Consider the following 17,997-nt stretch of genomic DNA (forward strand, 5'->3'; position numbering starts at 1 on the left):
ATCAACATTTACAAACAAAAGTTCCATATACCCTCGTGTTAACCCTCGGGTTAGTATATGTTGGTTGGGAAACATGATTGTATTTGCGATGTTCATCCATTTCCCTTCACGGTATACAGTCAGTATACCCTCCTAGTAGTTTTGAGAGAGCATAGGGAGATGACATCATCCTATACATGTTTCCCTCACACACTAACAACGTGTGACGTGTGATATGAAGCACCAAGTGTTGCAGTAGGTGTCAAGTTCAGGTCAAACAGACTGTTTCCCTAAGTCCTTGAAGGTCTTAAAGCCAGCTGCTATCCACCACAGAAACACACTTGTAGAACCTGTATACACCACCATCTGATTCCTATAGAAACAGCTATAGTGGGAAAGAAACGTGTGGGAAGAAAAAAGTATGTGAACCCTTTGGAATTATCTGGATTTCTGCATCAATCGGTCATCAAATTTGATCTGATCTTCATCTAAGCCACAACAATAGACACACATAGCGTGCTTAAACTAATAACACACCAATTATTGTATTTTTCTTGTCTATATTGAATACATCATTTAAACATAGGTTGGAAAAAGTATGTGAACCCCATAGGCTAATGACTTCTCCAAAAGCTAATTGGAGTCAGGAGTCCGCTAACCTGGAGTCCAATCAATGAGACGAGATTAGAGATGTTGGTTAGAGCTGCCTTGCCCTATAAAAAACACTCACAAAATGTGAGTTTGCTATTCACAAGAAGCATTGCCTGATGTGAACCATGCCTCGAACAAAAGAGATCTCAGAAGACCTACGGTTAAGAATTGTTGACTTGCATAAAGCTGGGAAGGGTTACAAAAGTATCTCTAAAAAACTTGATGTTCATCAGTCCACGGTAAGACAAATTGTCTATAAAAGGAGAAAGTTCTGCACTGTTGCTACTCTCCCTAGGAGTGTCCGTCCTGCAAAGATGACTGCAAGAGCACAGTGCAGAATGCTCAATGAGGTTAAGAGGAATCCTAGAGTGTCCGCTATAGACTTACAGACATCTCTGGAACATGCTAACATCTCTGTTGACGGGTCTACGATACGTTAAACACTAAACAAGGAAGGTGTTCATGGGAGGACACCAGGGAAGAAGCCACTGCTGTCCAAAATAAACATTGTTGCATGTCTAAAGTTTTCAAAAGTGCACCTGGATGTTCCACAGGCTAAATATTCTGTGGATAGATGAAACTACAGTTGAGTTGTTTGGAAGGAACACACAACACTATGTGTGGAGGAAAAAAGGCACAGCACACCAACATCAAAACCTCATCCCAACTGTAAAGTATAGTGGAGGGAGCATCGTGGTTTGGGGCTGCTGTGCTGCCTCAGGGCCTGGACAGCTTGCTATCATTGACGGAAAAATTAATTCCCAAGTTTATCAAGACATTTCGCAGGTAATATTAGGCTATCTGTCCACCAATTGAAGCTCAACAGAAGTTGGGTGACGCAACAGGACAACGACCCAAAACACAGAAGTAAATGAACAACAGAAGGGTTTCAACAGAAGAAATACACCTTCTGGAGTGGCCCAGTCAGAGTCCTGACCTCAACCTGATTGAGATGCTGTGGCATGACCTCAAGAGAGCAATTCACACCAGACAATCCAATAATATTGCTGAACTGAAACAGTTTTGTAAAGAGGAATGGTCCAAAATTCCTCCTGACCGTTGGGCAGGTGTGATCGGCAACTACAGAAAAAGTTTGGTTGAGGTTATTGCAAAGGAGGGCCAAGGGTTCACAAACTTTTTCGACCCTGCACTGTGAATGTTTACACAGTGTGTTCAATAAAGACATGAAAACATATCATTGTTTGTGTGTTATTAGTTTAAACAGACTGTGTTGGTCTATTGTTGTGACCTAGATGAAGATCAGATAAAATTTTATGACTAATTTATGCAGAAATCCGGGTATTTCCAAAGGGTTCACATACTTTTTCTTTACACTGTATATAGGAACAACCTTAATTAATCCACTATCCATCCTATCTCATGCCAGTAGTGGTTTTATTCAGTCAAGCCTGTCTAACTCCTGGCACACGCACACACACGCACACACACACCATGGCACAACACGACAGGCAGCCAGATTGTGATTGGTGTTAGTGTGTGTGTGTGTGTGTTCCAGTGATTGGCATGTTATTTAGTAGCGTGATAGGGCATGGAGCGGGGCCGGGGGCAGGGCTGGCAGGCAGCACCTCGCAACGGCAACAAGGGAAGGTTAATTAATAAAGCTACAGATGGAGCCTAATTGGATTATGACTCAGTCACCGAGCTGGGGCAAGGAGGGTGTGTGTGTGTGTGTGACAGTGGAGGCTCATCAGAGGAGGAAGGGGAGGACCTCCTCCTCAGTGAATTTCATTTTTTAATTTTTTGTTATTGTGAGATATTAAAAGTGATCCTTTTAATAAATTATTTGGTGACGTGAAGGCAATGAAGGTTTACAGGAGCCTCAACAGCACTCTGTAGGGAAGCACCATGGTGTAGCCGGAGGACAGCTACCTTCCGTCCTCCTCTCGGTACATTGACTTCAATACAAAACCTAGGAGGCTCATGGTTCTCACCCCCTTCCATGGACACATTACTTATGACAACATCTGGAGGACGTCCTCCAACTTATCAGAGCTTTTGCAGTATGAACTGATATGTTGTCCACTCATTTAAAGGACCAGAGAATGAATCTAGTGCCGAAAGCATAAGCTACAGCTAGCTAGCTAGCACTGCATAAAATGTGGTGAGTAGTTGACTCAAAGAGAGAGAGACAATATTTGAACAGTTTTGAACAAATTGATTTCTTCAAAAATGAAGGAGAAGCAAGAGAGAGAGAGCTAGCTATTCATTGTGTTTTTTTCACTTTCCTTTTCACATACAGTAGGGAGAACAAGTATTTGATACACTGCCTATTTTGCAGGTTTTCCTACTTAAAAAGTATGTAGAGGTCTGTAATTTTTTATCATAGGTACACTTCAACTGTGACGGAATCTAAAACAAAAATCCAGAAAGTCACATATATATATATATATATTTTAATTTTACCCCTTTTTCTCCCCAATTTTGTGGTATCCAATTGTTTAGTAGCTACTATCTTGTCTCATCGCTACAACTCCCGTACGGGCTCGGGAGAGACAAAGGTTGAAAGTCATGCGTCCTCCGATACACAACCCAACCAAGCCGCACTGCTTCTTAACACAGCGCCATCCAACCCGGAAGCCAGCCGCACCAATGTGTTGGAGGAAACACTGTGCACCTGGCAACCTTAGTTAGCGCGCACTGCGCCCTGCCCGCCACAGGAGTCGCTGGTGCACGATGAGACAAGGATTTCCCTACCGGCCAAACCCTCCCTAACCCGGACGACGCTAGGCCAATTGTGCGTCGCCCCACGGACCTCCCGGTTGCGGCCGGCTACGACAGAGCCTGGGCGCGAACCTCTGGTGGCACAGCTAGTGCTGCAGTACAGCGCCACTGCGCCACCCGGGAGGCTGTCCATTGTATGATTTGTAAGTAATTAATTAGCATTTTATTGCATGACATAAGTGTTTGATCACCTACCAACCAGTAAGAATTCCGGCTCTCACAAACCTGTTAGTTTTTCTTTAAGAATCCCTCCTGTTCTCCACTCATTACCTGTATTAACTGCACCTGTTTGAACTCGTTACCTGTATAAAATACACCTTTCCACACACTCAATCAAACAGACTCGAACCTCTCCACAATGGCCAAGATCAGGGAGCTGTGTAAGGACATCAGGGATAAAATTGTAGACCTGCACAAGGCTGGGATGGGCTACAGGACAATAGGCAAGCAGCTTGGTGAGAAGGCAACAACTGTTGGTGCAATTATTAGAAAATGGAAGAAGTTCAAGATGATGGTCAATCACCCTCGGTCTGGGGCTCCATGCAATATCTCACCTCGTGGGGCATCAATGATCATGAGGAAGGTGAGGGATCAGCCCAGAACTACACAGCAGGACCTGGTCAATGACCTGAAGAGAGCTGGGACCACAGTCTCAAAGAAAACCATTAGTAACACACTACGCCGTCATGGATTAAAATCCTGCAGCGCACGCACGGTCCCCCTGCTCAAGCCAGCGCATGTCCAGGCCTGTCTGAAGTTTGCCAATGACCATCTGGATGATCCAGAGGAGGAATGGGAGAAGGTCATGTGGTCTGATGAGACAAAAATATAGTTTTTTGGTCTAAACTCCACTCGCTGTGTTTGGAGGAAGAAGAAGGATGAGTACAACACCAAGAACACCATCCCAACAGTGAAGCATGGAGGTGGAAACATCATTCTTTGGGGATGCTATTCTGCAAAGGGGACAGGACGACTGCACCGTATTTGAGGTGAGGATGGATGGGGCCATGTATCGAGAGATCTTGGCCAACAACCTAATTCCCTCAGTAAGACCATTGAAGATGGGTCATGGCTGGGTCTTCCAGCATGACAACCACCCGAAACACACAGCCAGGGCAACTAAGGAGTGGCTCCTTAAGAAGCATCTCAAGGTCCTGGAGTGGCCTAACCAGTCTCCAGACCTGAACCCAATAGAAAATGGGAGCTGAAAGTCCGTATTGCCCAGCGACAGCCCCAAAACCTGAATGATCTGGAGAAGGTCTGTATTGAGGAGTGGGCCAAAATCCCTGCTGCAGTGTGTGCAAACCTGGTCAAGAACTACAGGAAACGTATGATCTCTGTAATTGCAAACAAAGGTTTCTGTACCAAATATTAAGTTCTGCTTTTCTGATGTATCAAATACTTATGTCATGCAATATTTGGATTTAGATTCCATCTCTCACAGTTGAAGTGTACCTATGATAAAAATTAGACATCTACATGCTTTGTAAGTAGGAAAACCTGCAAAATCGGCAGTGTATCAAATACTTGTTCTCCCCACTGAACGTAGCTAGCGAATGCAGCTAGCTAGTTTAGCCTACTCAAACAGAAAGGGATGTCATGTTAGCCAGCTGGCTATGGCTATCCAACACTGGAACTTTTCCAAGTCAAGGTAAGCGTTTGGTTTGATTAATTTATTGCCACCGGGGCCGCCGGTGTAACTGCTAAACTGTTTGCTGACTGTACACACAGTAATGCATGATTGTACTAACGCGTTAGTTCTAGTAGCTATTTTGACTAAGTTATGACTAAAATGGTGACAACGATGTAGGCTGTGTTTAACGGTTATGCTATGAAGGTTTGGCTTGGAAAGTTTTTTTCGCCTGGTCACAACCAGTGTGATGCCCTGAAGTCCACAAGCAAAGGGAACAGGTGAGAGGAGGAGAGCGTGTAGGTACGAGAAGGAACTGATCATGCTGTTTGTATGTGGCAGCTATGAAAGTGAACCGAGTCTTGAAAAACGTTTCCTGAATTTTTCCAATAGAAAATCTTGTTTTCAACCGCTTGGACTAATTATTACACCCTAGATCAGCTAGATGCAGGCAATAATGTGCAAGGCGGTATTGAATGTGTCTGTCGCCTTGATTACTCAAATTTCTTTCTCGACCTGTCCCTCACTCTCCAAGAGTGTTCAAAGCTGTCATCAAGGCAAAGGGTGGCTACTTGAAGAATCTCAAATATAAAAATACAATTTTGATTTGTTTAACACTGTTTTGGTTACTACAATGTACAATGTAGAAAATAGTAAATATAAAGAAAAACCCTGGACAGTGATCTAATATGCTGTAATAGATATAAGGCCATGCTCATAAAAATGATTTTTTCTCCCTCATCTTAAACAGCACCGACCGCCACTGGCGTGTGAGAATGAGAATACAAATAAGTGAACGTGTTTTAATGTGTCTGTATCATACTAGTGTGTGTGTGTGTGTGTGCACCTGTATGTGGGTGTGTATTTATCAGTGTGTGTGCGTGTGCTTGATAGATCTCACCTGGCGTTGTCTCTGCCGTGGGACTTGATGAAGTTCATGTCTCTGTACTTGGACAGGAAGGCCACCAGCTGGCTGTTGGTTCTGTTAACGACAACCAGGAAGAGATTATTAGAAACCAACCAATCAGTGGAAATGACAGCCAGGAAGATCATAATTACCAACCAATTAAAGAGAGAGAGGTAGAAACCATATGCCATATGATAGGGCAACAGCACTAGGGCAACACCCTGTCATCACTTTTCAAGGGTTGTCAAGGATACAAAGGGATAGTTGTTAAAGGGATAGTTCTCTATAAAAACCCAAGTATACCAGCCATTTTCATGGACTCTCACTCACACAACTTGTCACGCCCTGACCTTAGAGAGACTTTTTTATTCTCTATAGGGTGTGACTTGGGTGGGCAAATCTATGTTTGTATTTCTTTGTTGGCCTAGTATGGTTCCCAATCAGAGGCAGCTGTCTATCGTTGTCTCTGATTGGGGATCATACTTAGGCAGCCCTTTCCCACCTTAGATTGTGGGATCTTGTTTGTGTGTAGTTGCTTTCTGCACTGCATGTAGCTTTACGTTCGTATTTTGTTGGTTTTTCGGTGTCATTTAAATAAAAGACAAAATGTACCACGTACCTACCACGCTGCACTTTGTTCCAATCCATCTTTAAACGACCGTGACACAACCGCCACTCACTTTTATGCTCAGTTTGATTTTGGGATGAACTATTGCTTTAACGGAACATTTGATCATGTATTATTTAACTATCCACTATGATCAGGGCCCAGGGCTTTCCAGGACAGTTGGTCAGGAAAACGACTAACCCCAAGTACAAAGACAGTAAACATAACATCCATTTAACAGTTGGCTCAATAACCAACCCCGCAGGCACTATACAATACAGCAGTCCAGTGGAATCAAACCCGTTCTACGCAGCCCAGCCAGGCTAAAAGCTTCTCCTCTGCAGTGCAAGCCATCATTGCCACAGTCAAAGGTATTCTCAACAACACAGATGTCTGCAGAGTGTAAAGCAGGGTAGGGGAGGCTGTCTGGGCCTTTAGATGACAGCTCAGTTTTCCTTTCTAAAAGAGCCTAAACTCTGCTAACAAAGCTGGGCTAGCGCAGGCTGAAGGGATGCATATTAATGCCATTTACTGATGAAGGAGCAATTTCACAGCCCCAAGGCTTTACTTAGCAGATGTAGTCAAACACACACACACACACACACACACACACACACACACACACACACACACACACACACACACACACACACACACACACACACACACACACATATACACACACACACACACACGCGCACACACACACACTGATGTTGTGTAGCAGAACACACGCACGCACACGCACACACACACACACACACACACACACACACACACATTGATGTTGTGTAGCTGAACACACACACGCACACACACACACTGATGTTGTGTAGCAGAACACACGCACGCACGCACACACACACACTGATGTTGTGTAGCAGAACACACGCACGCACACAAACACAGACAATACACACAGAGCATAGCACAGTGGGGGGAAATCCAGGTCACAGCATAGATTTGCCAGAGCTGTGCCATTGTGCCTGAGTGGTCACACAGTCTGTCCAGTGGGTCTGGCTGATTTGCTGACTGACTGTCTGCCCCCAGGGTGCAGTCTCTGTCTCTCTGTCACTATATGTCTGGCTGGATGGCATTCACACACACTGCGACCATAGCCAGTACCACAGAATTACCAGCCAAGCCCATATCACAGCCTTGCAGCCACCCTTATACCAGCACCATAAAAACACACTGCTACCCTGTTGGCATATGCCCTAATTGCGCACTCTTAGCAAAACATTCTTTACTATACTATACTGTGCATGTACTGTACTATAATGTACTATTCTGTAATATACTGTACCTATACTATACTGTAATATGCTTTACAATACTGTAATGTACTGTGCTATACTGTACCTATACTGTACTATACAGTAATGTACTGTACTATACTGTACTGTACTATACTGTACAGTACATATACTGTACTATACTATACTACATTGTACCTATACTGTACTGTACTATACTGTACTATACTATACTGTACTATACGGTACCTATACCGTATAGTATAGTATAGTACAGTACAGTATAGTACAGTACATAAAATGTGGAATTACTGGTCATGCTCTAGATTGGTTTATAAATTACCTATCAAATCGTACACAATGTGTAATGGAGGATGGCTGTATATCTGAGTCCATAGAGGTGTGCTCAGGTGTTCCGCAAGGTTCTATTTTGGGCCCACTGTTGTTCGTTTTGTATATAAACAACATTGGGGATCTTATTGAAACAGTGGATGTTCATTTTTATGCAGATTATACTGTTCTTTATTCAAGTTGTAGTAGTTTATCTTTAGCTTTTGAAAATGCCCAAAGAGCATTTTACCTCATACATGTCACGCCCTGGTTGAAGTATTTTGTGTTTATTTTCATTTATTTGGTCAGGCCAGGGTGTGGCATGGGTTTTTGTATGTGGTGTGTTGTGTTTGTAGCTTAGTGGGGTGTTCTAGTGAAGTCTATGGCTGTCTGAAGTGGTTCTCAATCAGAGGCAGGTGTTTATCGTTGTCTCTGATTGGGAACCATATTTAGGCAGCCATATTCTTTGGGTGTTTCGTGGGTGATTGTCCTTAGTGTCCTTGTAACTGTCTTGTGTGTTAGTTTGCACCAGTTTAGGCTGTTTCGGTTTTCACGTGACGTTTATTGTTTTGTATTGATTCGTGTTTACGTTGTTTTTATTAAACATGAATCTCAATAGCCACGCCGCATTTTGGTCCGACTCTCTTTCCCATACCGAAGAAAGCCATTACAGAATCACCCACCACAACAGGGCCAAGCGGCGTGGTGACAGGCAACAGCAGCGAAAGGAGGAGTGGACATGGGAGGTCGTTATGGACAGCAGGAGCATGGACTATACTACTTGGGAGGAGATAGACAGGTGGGCGGTCGACCCAGGGAGAGTGCCGGAGCCCGCCTGGGATTCGCTGGAGCAGTGCGAGGAAGGATATCGGAGAATGGAGTTGGTGAAGCAAGCACGGCGGCGCGCAAGGAAGCCCGGGAGTCAGCCCCAAAAATGTATTGGGGGGGGGGGCTAACAGGGAGTATGGCTATGCCAGGTAGGAGACCTGGGCAAACTCCCTGTGCTTACTGGGGAGCTAGAGAGACCGGGCAGGCACCGTGTTATGCTGTGGTGCGCACGGTGTCTCCAGTGTGGGTGCATAGCCCGGTGCGGTACATTCCAGCTCCGCGTATCGGCCGGGCTAGAGTGAGCATTGAGCCAAGTGCCATGAAGCCAGCTCTACGCATCTGGGCCCCAGTGCGTCTCCTTGGGCCGGCTTACATGGCACCAGCCTTGCGCACGGTGTCTCCGGTTCGCCTGCATAGCCCAGTGCGGGCTATTCCACCTCGCCGCACTGGCAGGGCGACCGGGACCATTCAACCGGGTAAGGTTGGGCAGGCTCGGTGCTCAAGAGCTCCAGTGCGCTTGCACGGTCCGGTCTACCCAGTACCACCTCCACACCCCAGCCCTCCGGTAGCAGCTCTCCGCACCAGGCTTCCTGTGCGTGTCCTCGGCCCAGTACCACCAGTGCCAGCACCACGCATCAGGCCTACAGTGCGCCTCGCCTGTCCAGCGCTGCCAGAGCCTTCCTCCTCTTCAGCGCTGTCGGAGTCTCCCGCCTATCTAGCGCTGTCAGAGCCTTCCTCCTCTACAGCGCTGCCGGAGTCTCCCGCCTGTTCAGCGCAGTTGGAGCCTTCCTCCTCTCCAGCGCTGCCAGAGCCTTCCGCCTCTACAGCGCTGCCGGAGTCTCACGCCTGTTCAGAACTGCCAGTCTGCAAGGAGCTGCCAGTCTGCAAGGAGCTGCCAGTCTGCAAGGAGCTGCCAGTCTGCAAGGAGCTGCCAGTCTGCAAGGAGCTGCCAGTCTGCATAGAGCTGCCAGTCTGCATGGAGCTGCCAGTCTGCAAGGAGCCGCCAGAGCTGGCAGTCTGCAGGATGCCGCCAAAGCTGCCAGTCTGCAAGGAGCCGCCAGAGCCGCCAGTCAGCATGGAGCAGCCAGAGCCGCCAGTCAGCATGGAGCAGCCAGAGCCGCCAGTCAGCATGGAGCAGCCAGAGCCGCCAGTCAGCATGGAGCAGCCAGAGTCGCCAGTCAGCATGGAGCAGCCAGTCAGCATGGAGCAGCCAGAGCTGCCAGTCAGCATGGAGCAGCCAGAGCAGCCAGTCAGCATGGAGCAGCCAGAGCAGCCAGTCAGCATGGAGCAGCCAGAACTGCCAGTCATCCAGACTCTTCCAGATCTGCCAGTCATCCAGACTCTTCCAGATCTGCCAGTCAGCCAGACTCTTCCAGATCTGCCAGTCAGCCAGACTCTTCCAATCAAAAACTGAACTCTTCCAGATCTGCCAGTCAACCAGACTCTTCCAGATCTGCCAGTCAACCAGACTCTTCCAGATCCGCCAGTCAGCCAGGATCTGCCAGACCCACCAGCCAGCCAGGATCTGCCGGATCCAACTACCTGCCTGAGCTTCCTCTCAGTGCTGAGCTTCTTCTCAGTCCCGAGCTGCCCCTCAGTCCCGAGCTGCCCCTCAGTCCCGAGCTGCCCCTCAGTCCCGTGGGGTTCTGGGTGAGGACTACTAGGCCATGGTCGGCGGCGAGGGTGGACTATCCAGGGACACGAGGAGGAGGGACTAAGACTTTGATAGAGTGGGGTCCACGTCCCGCGTCGGAGCCGCCACCATGGACAGACGCCCACCCGGACCCTCCCCTATGGTTTTGGTGTGCGTCCGGGAGTCCGCACCTTTGGGGGGGGGGGGGGGGGGGGGGGGGGGGTTCTGTCACGCCCTGGTCGAAGTATTTTGTGTTTATTTTCATTTATTTGGTCAGGCCAGGGTGTGGCATGGGTTTTTGTATGTGGTGTGTTGTGTTTGTAGCTTAGTGGGGTGTTCTAGTGAAGTCTATGGCTGTCTGAAGTGGTTCTCAATCAGAGGCAGGTGTTTATCGTTGTCTCTGATTGGGAACCATGTTTAGGCAGCCATATTCTTTGGGTGTTTCGTAGGTGATTGTCCTTAGTGTCCTTGTGTCTTGTGTGTTAGTTTGCACCAGTTTAGGCTGTTTCGGTTTTCATGTGACGTTTATTGTTTTGTATTGATTCGTGTTTACGTTGTTTTTATTAAACATGAATCTCAATAGCCACGCCGCATTTTGGTCCGAGTCTCTTTCCCATAACAAAGAAAGCCGTTACAATACAACAGAATTTGTATGATTTAAAGCTGATTCTAAATTCGGGTAAAACAAAATGCATGGTATTTTCAAATGCCAGGCATGTTATAAATCATGTCATTGCTACATTGGCTGGACATACTATAGAGAAAGTTAGAGAAAGTGTACAAATATTTGGGTGTGTGGGTTGATGATAAGCTGAGCTTCACTGTGCATGTAGAGAACTTGTTATGGAAGCTCAAGCTGAAAATAGGATTTTATTACCGACATAAGGCTTGTTTTTCTTTTGAGGCCAGGAAGGAGCTGGTACGATGTACATTACTGTCGGTTTTAGATTTTAGTGATGTTATATATATATATATATACAGTGCCTTGCAAAAGTATTCGGCCCCCTTGAACTTTGCGACCTTTTGCCACATTTCAGGCTTCAAACATAAAGATATAAAACTGTATTTTTTTGTGAAGAATCAACAACAAGTGGGACACAATCATGAAGTGGAACGACATTTATTGGATATTTCAAACTTTTTTAACAAATCAAAAACTGAAAAATTGGGCGTGCAAAATTATTCAGCCCCAGTGAGGATCTCTGAATGATCCAATGTTGACCTAAATTACTAATGATGATAAATACAATCCACCTGTGTGTAATCAAGTCTCCGTATAAATGCACTTGCACTGTGATAGTCTCAGAGGTCCGTTAAAAGCACAGAGAGCATCATGAAGAACAAGGAACACACCAGGCAGGTCCGAGATACTGTTGTGAAGAAGTTTAAAGCCGGATTTGGATACAAAAAGATTTCCCAAGCTTTAAACATCCCAAGGAGCACTGTGCAAGCGATAATATTGAAATGGAAGGAGTATCAGACCACTGCAAATCTACCAAGACCTGGCCGTCCTTCTAAACTTTCAGCTCATACAAGGAGAAGACTGATCAGAGATGCAGCCAAGAGGCCCGTGATCACTCTGGATGAACTGCAGAGATCTACAGCTGAGGTGGGAGACTCTGTCCATAGGACAACAATCAGTCGTATATTGCACAAATCTGGCCTTTATGGAAGAGTGGCAAGAAGAAAGCCATTTCTTAAAGATATCCATAAAAAGTGTTGTTTAAAGTTTGCCACAAGCCACCTGGGAGACACACCAAACATGTGGAAGAAGGTGCTCTGGTCAGATGAAACCAAAATTGAACTTTTTGGCAACAATGCAAAACGTTATGTTTGGCGTAAAAGCAACAAAGCTGAACACACCATCCCCACTGTCAAACATGGTGGTGGCAGCATCATGGTTTGGGCCTGCTTTTCTTCAGCAGGGACAGGGAAGATGGTTAAAATTGATGGGAAGATGGATGGAGCCAAATACAGGACCATTCTGGAAGAAAACCTGATGGAGTCTGCAAAAGACCTGAGACTGGGACGGAGATTTGTCTTCCAACAAGACAATGATCCAAAACATAAAGCAAAATCTTAGAATGGCCAAGTCAAAGTCCAGACCTGAATCCAATCGAGAATCTGTGGAAAGAACTGAAAACTGCTGTTCACAAATGCTCTCCATCCAACCTCACTGAGCTCGAGCTGTTTTGCAAGGAGGAATGGGAAAAAAATGTCAGTCTCTCGATGTGCAAAACTGATAGAGACATACCCCAAGCGACTTACAGCTGTAATCGCAGCAAAAGGTGGCGCTACAAAGTATTAACTTAAGGGGGCTGAATAATTTTGCACGCCCAATTTTTCAGTTTTTGATTTGTTAAAAAAGTTTGAAATATCCAATAAATGTCGTTCCACTTCATGATTGTGTCCCACTTGTTGTTGATTCTTCACAAAAAAATACAGTTTTATATCTTTATGTTTGAAGCCTGAAATGTGGCAAAAGGTCGCAAAGTTCAAGGGGGCCGAATACTTTCGCAAGGCACTGTATGCAGGCCTCAGCCACTACCCTGAGAGGACTTGATTCAGTGTATCATGCAGCCCTCGGGTTCATTACAAATCAAAAACGTCTAACACATCATTGTGATCTCTACAGCGCTGTTGGCTGGTCGTCATTGCCCTTGCGTAGGCTTAAACACTGGTATACACTGATTTATAAGGCCATATTGAGTAAAATGCCATTGTATCTCTGTTCTTTTTTAGTCAGGTCAGTAAATAAATATAAATGACGGTCCCATTCTGATTTGTTTCTAACAGTACCAAAAATTATAACAGGTCATGGTAGAAATAGTTTTAGTTACTTAGCACCGTGGTCCTGGAATTCTCTCCTGAACATTTTAAAATGTGATGATCTAGTTTAGTTGGTGGAGTTTAAACACTTGATCAATGTATATATCATAGAAGAGTGTAATTGTTTTTAGGCCAGCTGTTTTTAGTCAAGTTGTTTGTGTTTTTAATGTAATATGTAATTGTTGTACTGTATGTGTGTTTATAGTTTTGTTTAATGTTGTGTTAGTGTATGTAAGTTGTTTTGTCTGAAACGTTGTTCCCCCTGCTGCTATTGGACCAGGTCTCTCTTGGAAAAGAGATATTATCTCAATGAGAAAAAACCTGTATAAGTAAAGGTAAAATATATATATATATTTTAAACAATAATAATTACAGTAATATACTGTAATGTGCTATACTGTACTACACTGTACGGTACCTATACTGTACCTATACTGCACTATACTGTACCTGTACTGTACTGCAATATACTATACTGTACCTATACTGTACCTATACTGTACTATACTGTACCTGTACTGTACTATACTGTACTATACAGTACCTGTACTATACTGTACTATACAGTACCTGTACTGTATGGTTCCTATACTGTACTATACAGTAATATATTGTAATGTACTGTACTATACTGTACTATTGTGCTCTTACCACACTTGAATAGTTGGCAAGTCCACATCACAAGTTATTTCTGAATCAAAGTTGTGCATATACGTTTGGGTGGGTTACAACTTACAACTGACCAAAAGAGTGCGAGAGAGAGTCTATACTACATACCTATAGCAAGTCTTGTTAACATGTATACGGTTCCTAAAATCAGCTGGATAGTCTTTAGTAAATCAGCTGGATAGTCTTTAGTAAATCAGCTGGATAGTCTTTAGTAAATCAACTGGATAGTCTTTAGTAAATCAGCTGGATAGTCTTTAGTAAATCAGCTGGATAGTCTTTAGTAAATCAGCTGGATAGTCTTTAGTAAATCAGCTGGATAGTCTTTAGTAAATCAGCTGGATAGTCTTTAGTAAATCAGCTGGATAGTCTTTAGTAAATCAACTGGATAGTCTTTAGTAAATCAGCTGGATTGTCTTTAGTAAATCAGCTGGATAGTCTTTAGTAAATCAGCTGGATAGTCTTTAGTAAATCAACTGGATAGTCTTTAGTAAATCAGCTGGATTGTCTTTAGTAAATCAGCTGGATAGTCTTTAGTAAAACAGATGGATAGTATTTAGTAAAACAGCTGGATAGTCTTTAGTAAATCAGCTGGAAAGTATTTAGTAAAGCAGCTGGATAGTCTTTAGTTAAGCAGCTGGATAGTCTTTAGTAAAGCAGCTGTATAGTCTTTAGTAAAGAAGTTATATATTATTTAGTAAAGCAGTTGTATAGTCTTTAGTAAAGCAGCTGTATAGGCTTTAGTAAAGCAGCTGGATAGTCTTTAGTAAAGCAGCTGGATAGTCTTTAGTAGAGCAGCTGGATAATCTTTAGTAAAGCGGCTGGATAGTCTTTAGTAAAGAAGTTATATAGTCTTTAGTAAAGCAGCTGGATAGTCTTTAGTAAATCAGCTGGATAGTCTTTAGTAAAACAAACGGATAGTCTTTAGTAAATCAGCTGGATAGTCTTTAGTAAATTAGCTGGATTGTCTTTAGTAAATCAGCTGGAAAGTATTTAGTAAAGCAGCTGGATAGTCTTTAGTTAAGCAGCTGGATAGTCTTTAGTAAATCAGCTAGATAGTATTTAGTAAAGCAGCTGGATAGTCTTTAGTAAAGCAGCTGGATAGTCTTTAGTAAAGAAGTTATATATTATTTAGTAAAGCAGTTGTATAGTCTTTAGTAAAGCAGCTGTATAGTCTTTAGTAAAGAAGTTATATATTATTTAGTAAAGCAGTTGTATAGTCTTTAGTAAAGAAGTTATATATTATTTAGTAAAGCAGTTGTATAGTCTTTAGTAAAGCAGCTGTATAGTCTTTAGTAAAGCAGCTGGATAGTCTTTAGTAAAGCAGCTGGATAGTCTTTAGTAGAGCAGCTGGTTAGTCTTTAGTAGAGCCACTGGATAGTCTTAGTATAGCAGCTGGATAGTCTTTAGTAGAGCAGCTGCATAGTCTTAGTAGAGCAGCTGGTTAGTCTTTAGTAGAGCAGCTGGATAGTCTTTAGTAGAGCAGCTGCATAGTCTTAGTAGAGCAGCTGGAAGTCTTAGTAGAGCAGCTGGTTAGTCTTTAGTAGAGCAGCTGGACAGTCTTAGTAGAGCAGCTGGTTAGTCTTTAGTAGAGCAGCTGGACAGTCTTAGTAGAGCAGCTGGACAGTCTTAGTAGAGCAGCTGGTTAGTCTTTAGTAGAGCAGCTGGACAGTCTTTGTTAAAGCAGCTGCATAGTCTTAGTAGAGCAGCTGGATAGTCTTTAGTAGAGCAGCTGGATAGTCTTTAGTAGAGCAGCTGCATAGTCTTAGTAGAGCAGCTGGATAGTCTATAGTAGAGCAGCTGCATAGTCTTAGTAGAGCAGCTGGACAGTTTTAGTAGAACAGCTGGTTAGTCTTTAGTAGAGCAGCTGGACAGTCTTAGTAGAGCAGCTGGACAGTCTTTAGTAGAGCAGCGGGACAGTCTTTGGTAAAGGCCTCCCGAGTGGTGCAACATTCTAAGACACTGTACTTCAGTGGTAGAGGGGTCATTACAGACATCCTGTTTCGATTCCAGGCTGTATCACAACGGGCCGTGATTGGGAATCCCATAGGGCAAAGCACAATTGGCCCAGCGTCGTCCGGGTTTGGCCGGTGTAGACCGTTATTGTAAATAAGAATTTGTTCTTAACTGACTTGCCTAGTTAAATAAAGGTTCCATTTAAACCAGGGGGTTAGAAAAGAGGATAAAAGCAAGACAACACTGCCTGTCTTGAAGAGAAAAGCCTGGAAAGAGCTCCTCACTCTGGGACAAAACAACCATGTAACTTATCCCTCCCTCCTCCATCCCTCCATACCAGCCCCCCGGGCAGACAGACAGACACCACTACTAGGGCGAGGGGGAGAGGGTATTTGGGCTGGGCCTTTCAGGCTCATCCATGCGGATGGGAGGACACTATCAGAGAATTAGACAGGGAATAATGCCTGTTTCTCTCCTATAGCCTTCAGCCTATACAGACACACTGATTCCAACATAGCAGCAGACCAGGGCTAACCCTGCACTCCTTATAGCATTGGTGCTCTATGGCTGTAGCATATTGTAGGGATTGTAGGGATTGTCCCTTCATTCCTTACACAGTATCAGTGGAGAAGATGACCATAGGGTGGGTCATTATTTTAGAGGTACTATGACTGTAGCATAGACTGGTTGGCTTCATTCTACACTCACATGACAGTTGAATTGAACTGAATTGAAGAGGGCTGCCCAAGGCAAGTATAATCTATCACAGAGTGTTCTTATTTTTTATTGTATCACTGTACAGCCTTGTAGAAGAGCAGGAGTGCATTGATGACCAGAGTGTTGTGGGTTAATGTATGTAAATATTGTCTAAATTAGGAAGTGGTCCAGAAGTGGTCCAAAAAAGCACTTGCTAAGCGAAGATATTACTGTCTGCTACGCCAACATGTAACCCCTCTCTTTCCCCTTTCTCTTCTGTCTCTTCTATCACTCCCTCTCCCTCCATCTCTCTCCTCATGGGGCTATAAAAACCTCCAGTGTCAGCCCTTTCCTCCACCACATCACCGCCATGCAAATTAAGAGAAGAAGAGGAGACAGACAGGAAGAAAGAAACGGCTCACCAGCACACCACAAACACTTCCACTCATACAGTGGCAGGCGCAAGCATACACCCACATTATGCAAACACAGGCATACAGAAGGCATTATGCGCACACACGCACGCACACACACACACACACACACACACACACACACACACACACACACACACACACACACACATACACACACACAAAAGCACGGGCGCACAGTTACACACACACACACACACACACACACACACACACACACACACACACACACACACACACAAAAGCACGGGCGCACAGTTACACTCACACACACACACACACACTCACACACACAAAAGCACGGGCGCACAGTTACACTCACACACACACTTGAGAGCACATAGACAGACAGACAAAAAGACAGACACTGTACTTTTATGATCGAGCATCAAAGTCAGAACTATTCTCAACGTTCGCACACTATCCCATAATATCTACAACAAGCACATATCTACATGGCAACAGAGTAAAAGTAAGCTCTTTCAGAAACATAAACATTTCCCTGACAGGGTGAACACAAACAGTAGGTGTCTCCTGAGCCTGTGTATACAAACCGTGTATATTAACCAACCACACGTGTTGGACTATAAAACAACCCAGGGCAACCACCTCTTTCTTTATACCTTCCATCTTAGATCCAAGTGTTGGACACACAAGGTCCAGTTTCCTTTTTCACAATGGCGATTACAGCAACTGGTGGCCATCTGGGGAAAGTATGTGATCGAAGTCTACGAGGGACTAATGACCTTGAGGTTCACAGTGGTGTGTATGTGTGACACTCGTCCCTCAGTGGAATGAGTTTTAAACCCTTCTTCTCTTGCCCTCCAGCATTCCAACTACCTCCACAGACAGG

At 44.5% G+C, this 17,997-nt stretch overlaps 1 protein-coding gene across 1 annotated transcript in view; it reads right to left on the reverse strand.

Moving 5' to 3' along the window:
- The window catches only part of LOC110485733 (xylosyltransferase 1), a 127,837-nt gene that overhangs the window by 32,693 nt on the left and 77,147 nt on the right, over nucleotides 1-17,997 (reverse strand). Inside the window, exon 5 of the mRNA XM_036940395.1 lies at nucleotides 5,904-5,984. Coding sequence (XP_036796290.1) covers nucleotides 5,904-5,984 — 81 coding nt within the window. The remainder of the gene's footprint in view (nucleotides 1-5,903; nucleotides 5,985-17,997) is intronic.

This window comes from Oncorhynchus mykiss, chromosome 13 (assembly GCF_013265735.2).
Source record: "Oncorhynchus mykiss isolate Arlee chromosome 13, USDA_OmykA_1.1, whole genome shotgun sequence".
NCBI lineage: Eukaryota > Metazoa > Chordata > Actinopteri > Salmoniformes > Salmonidae > Oncorhynchus > Oncorhynchus mykiss.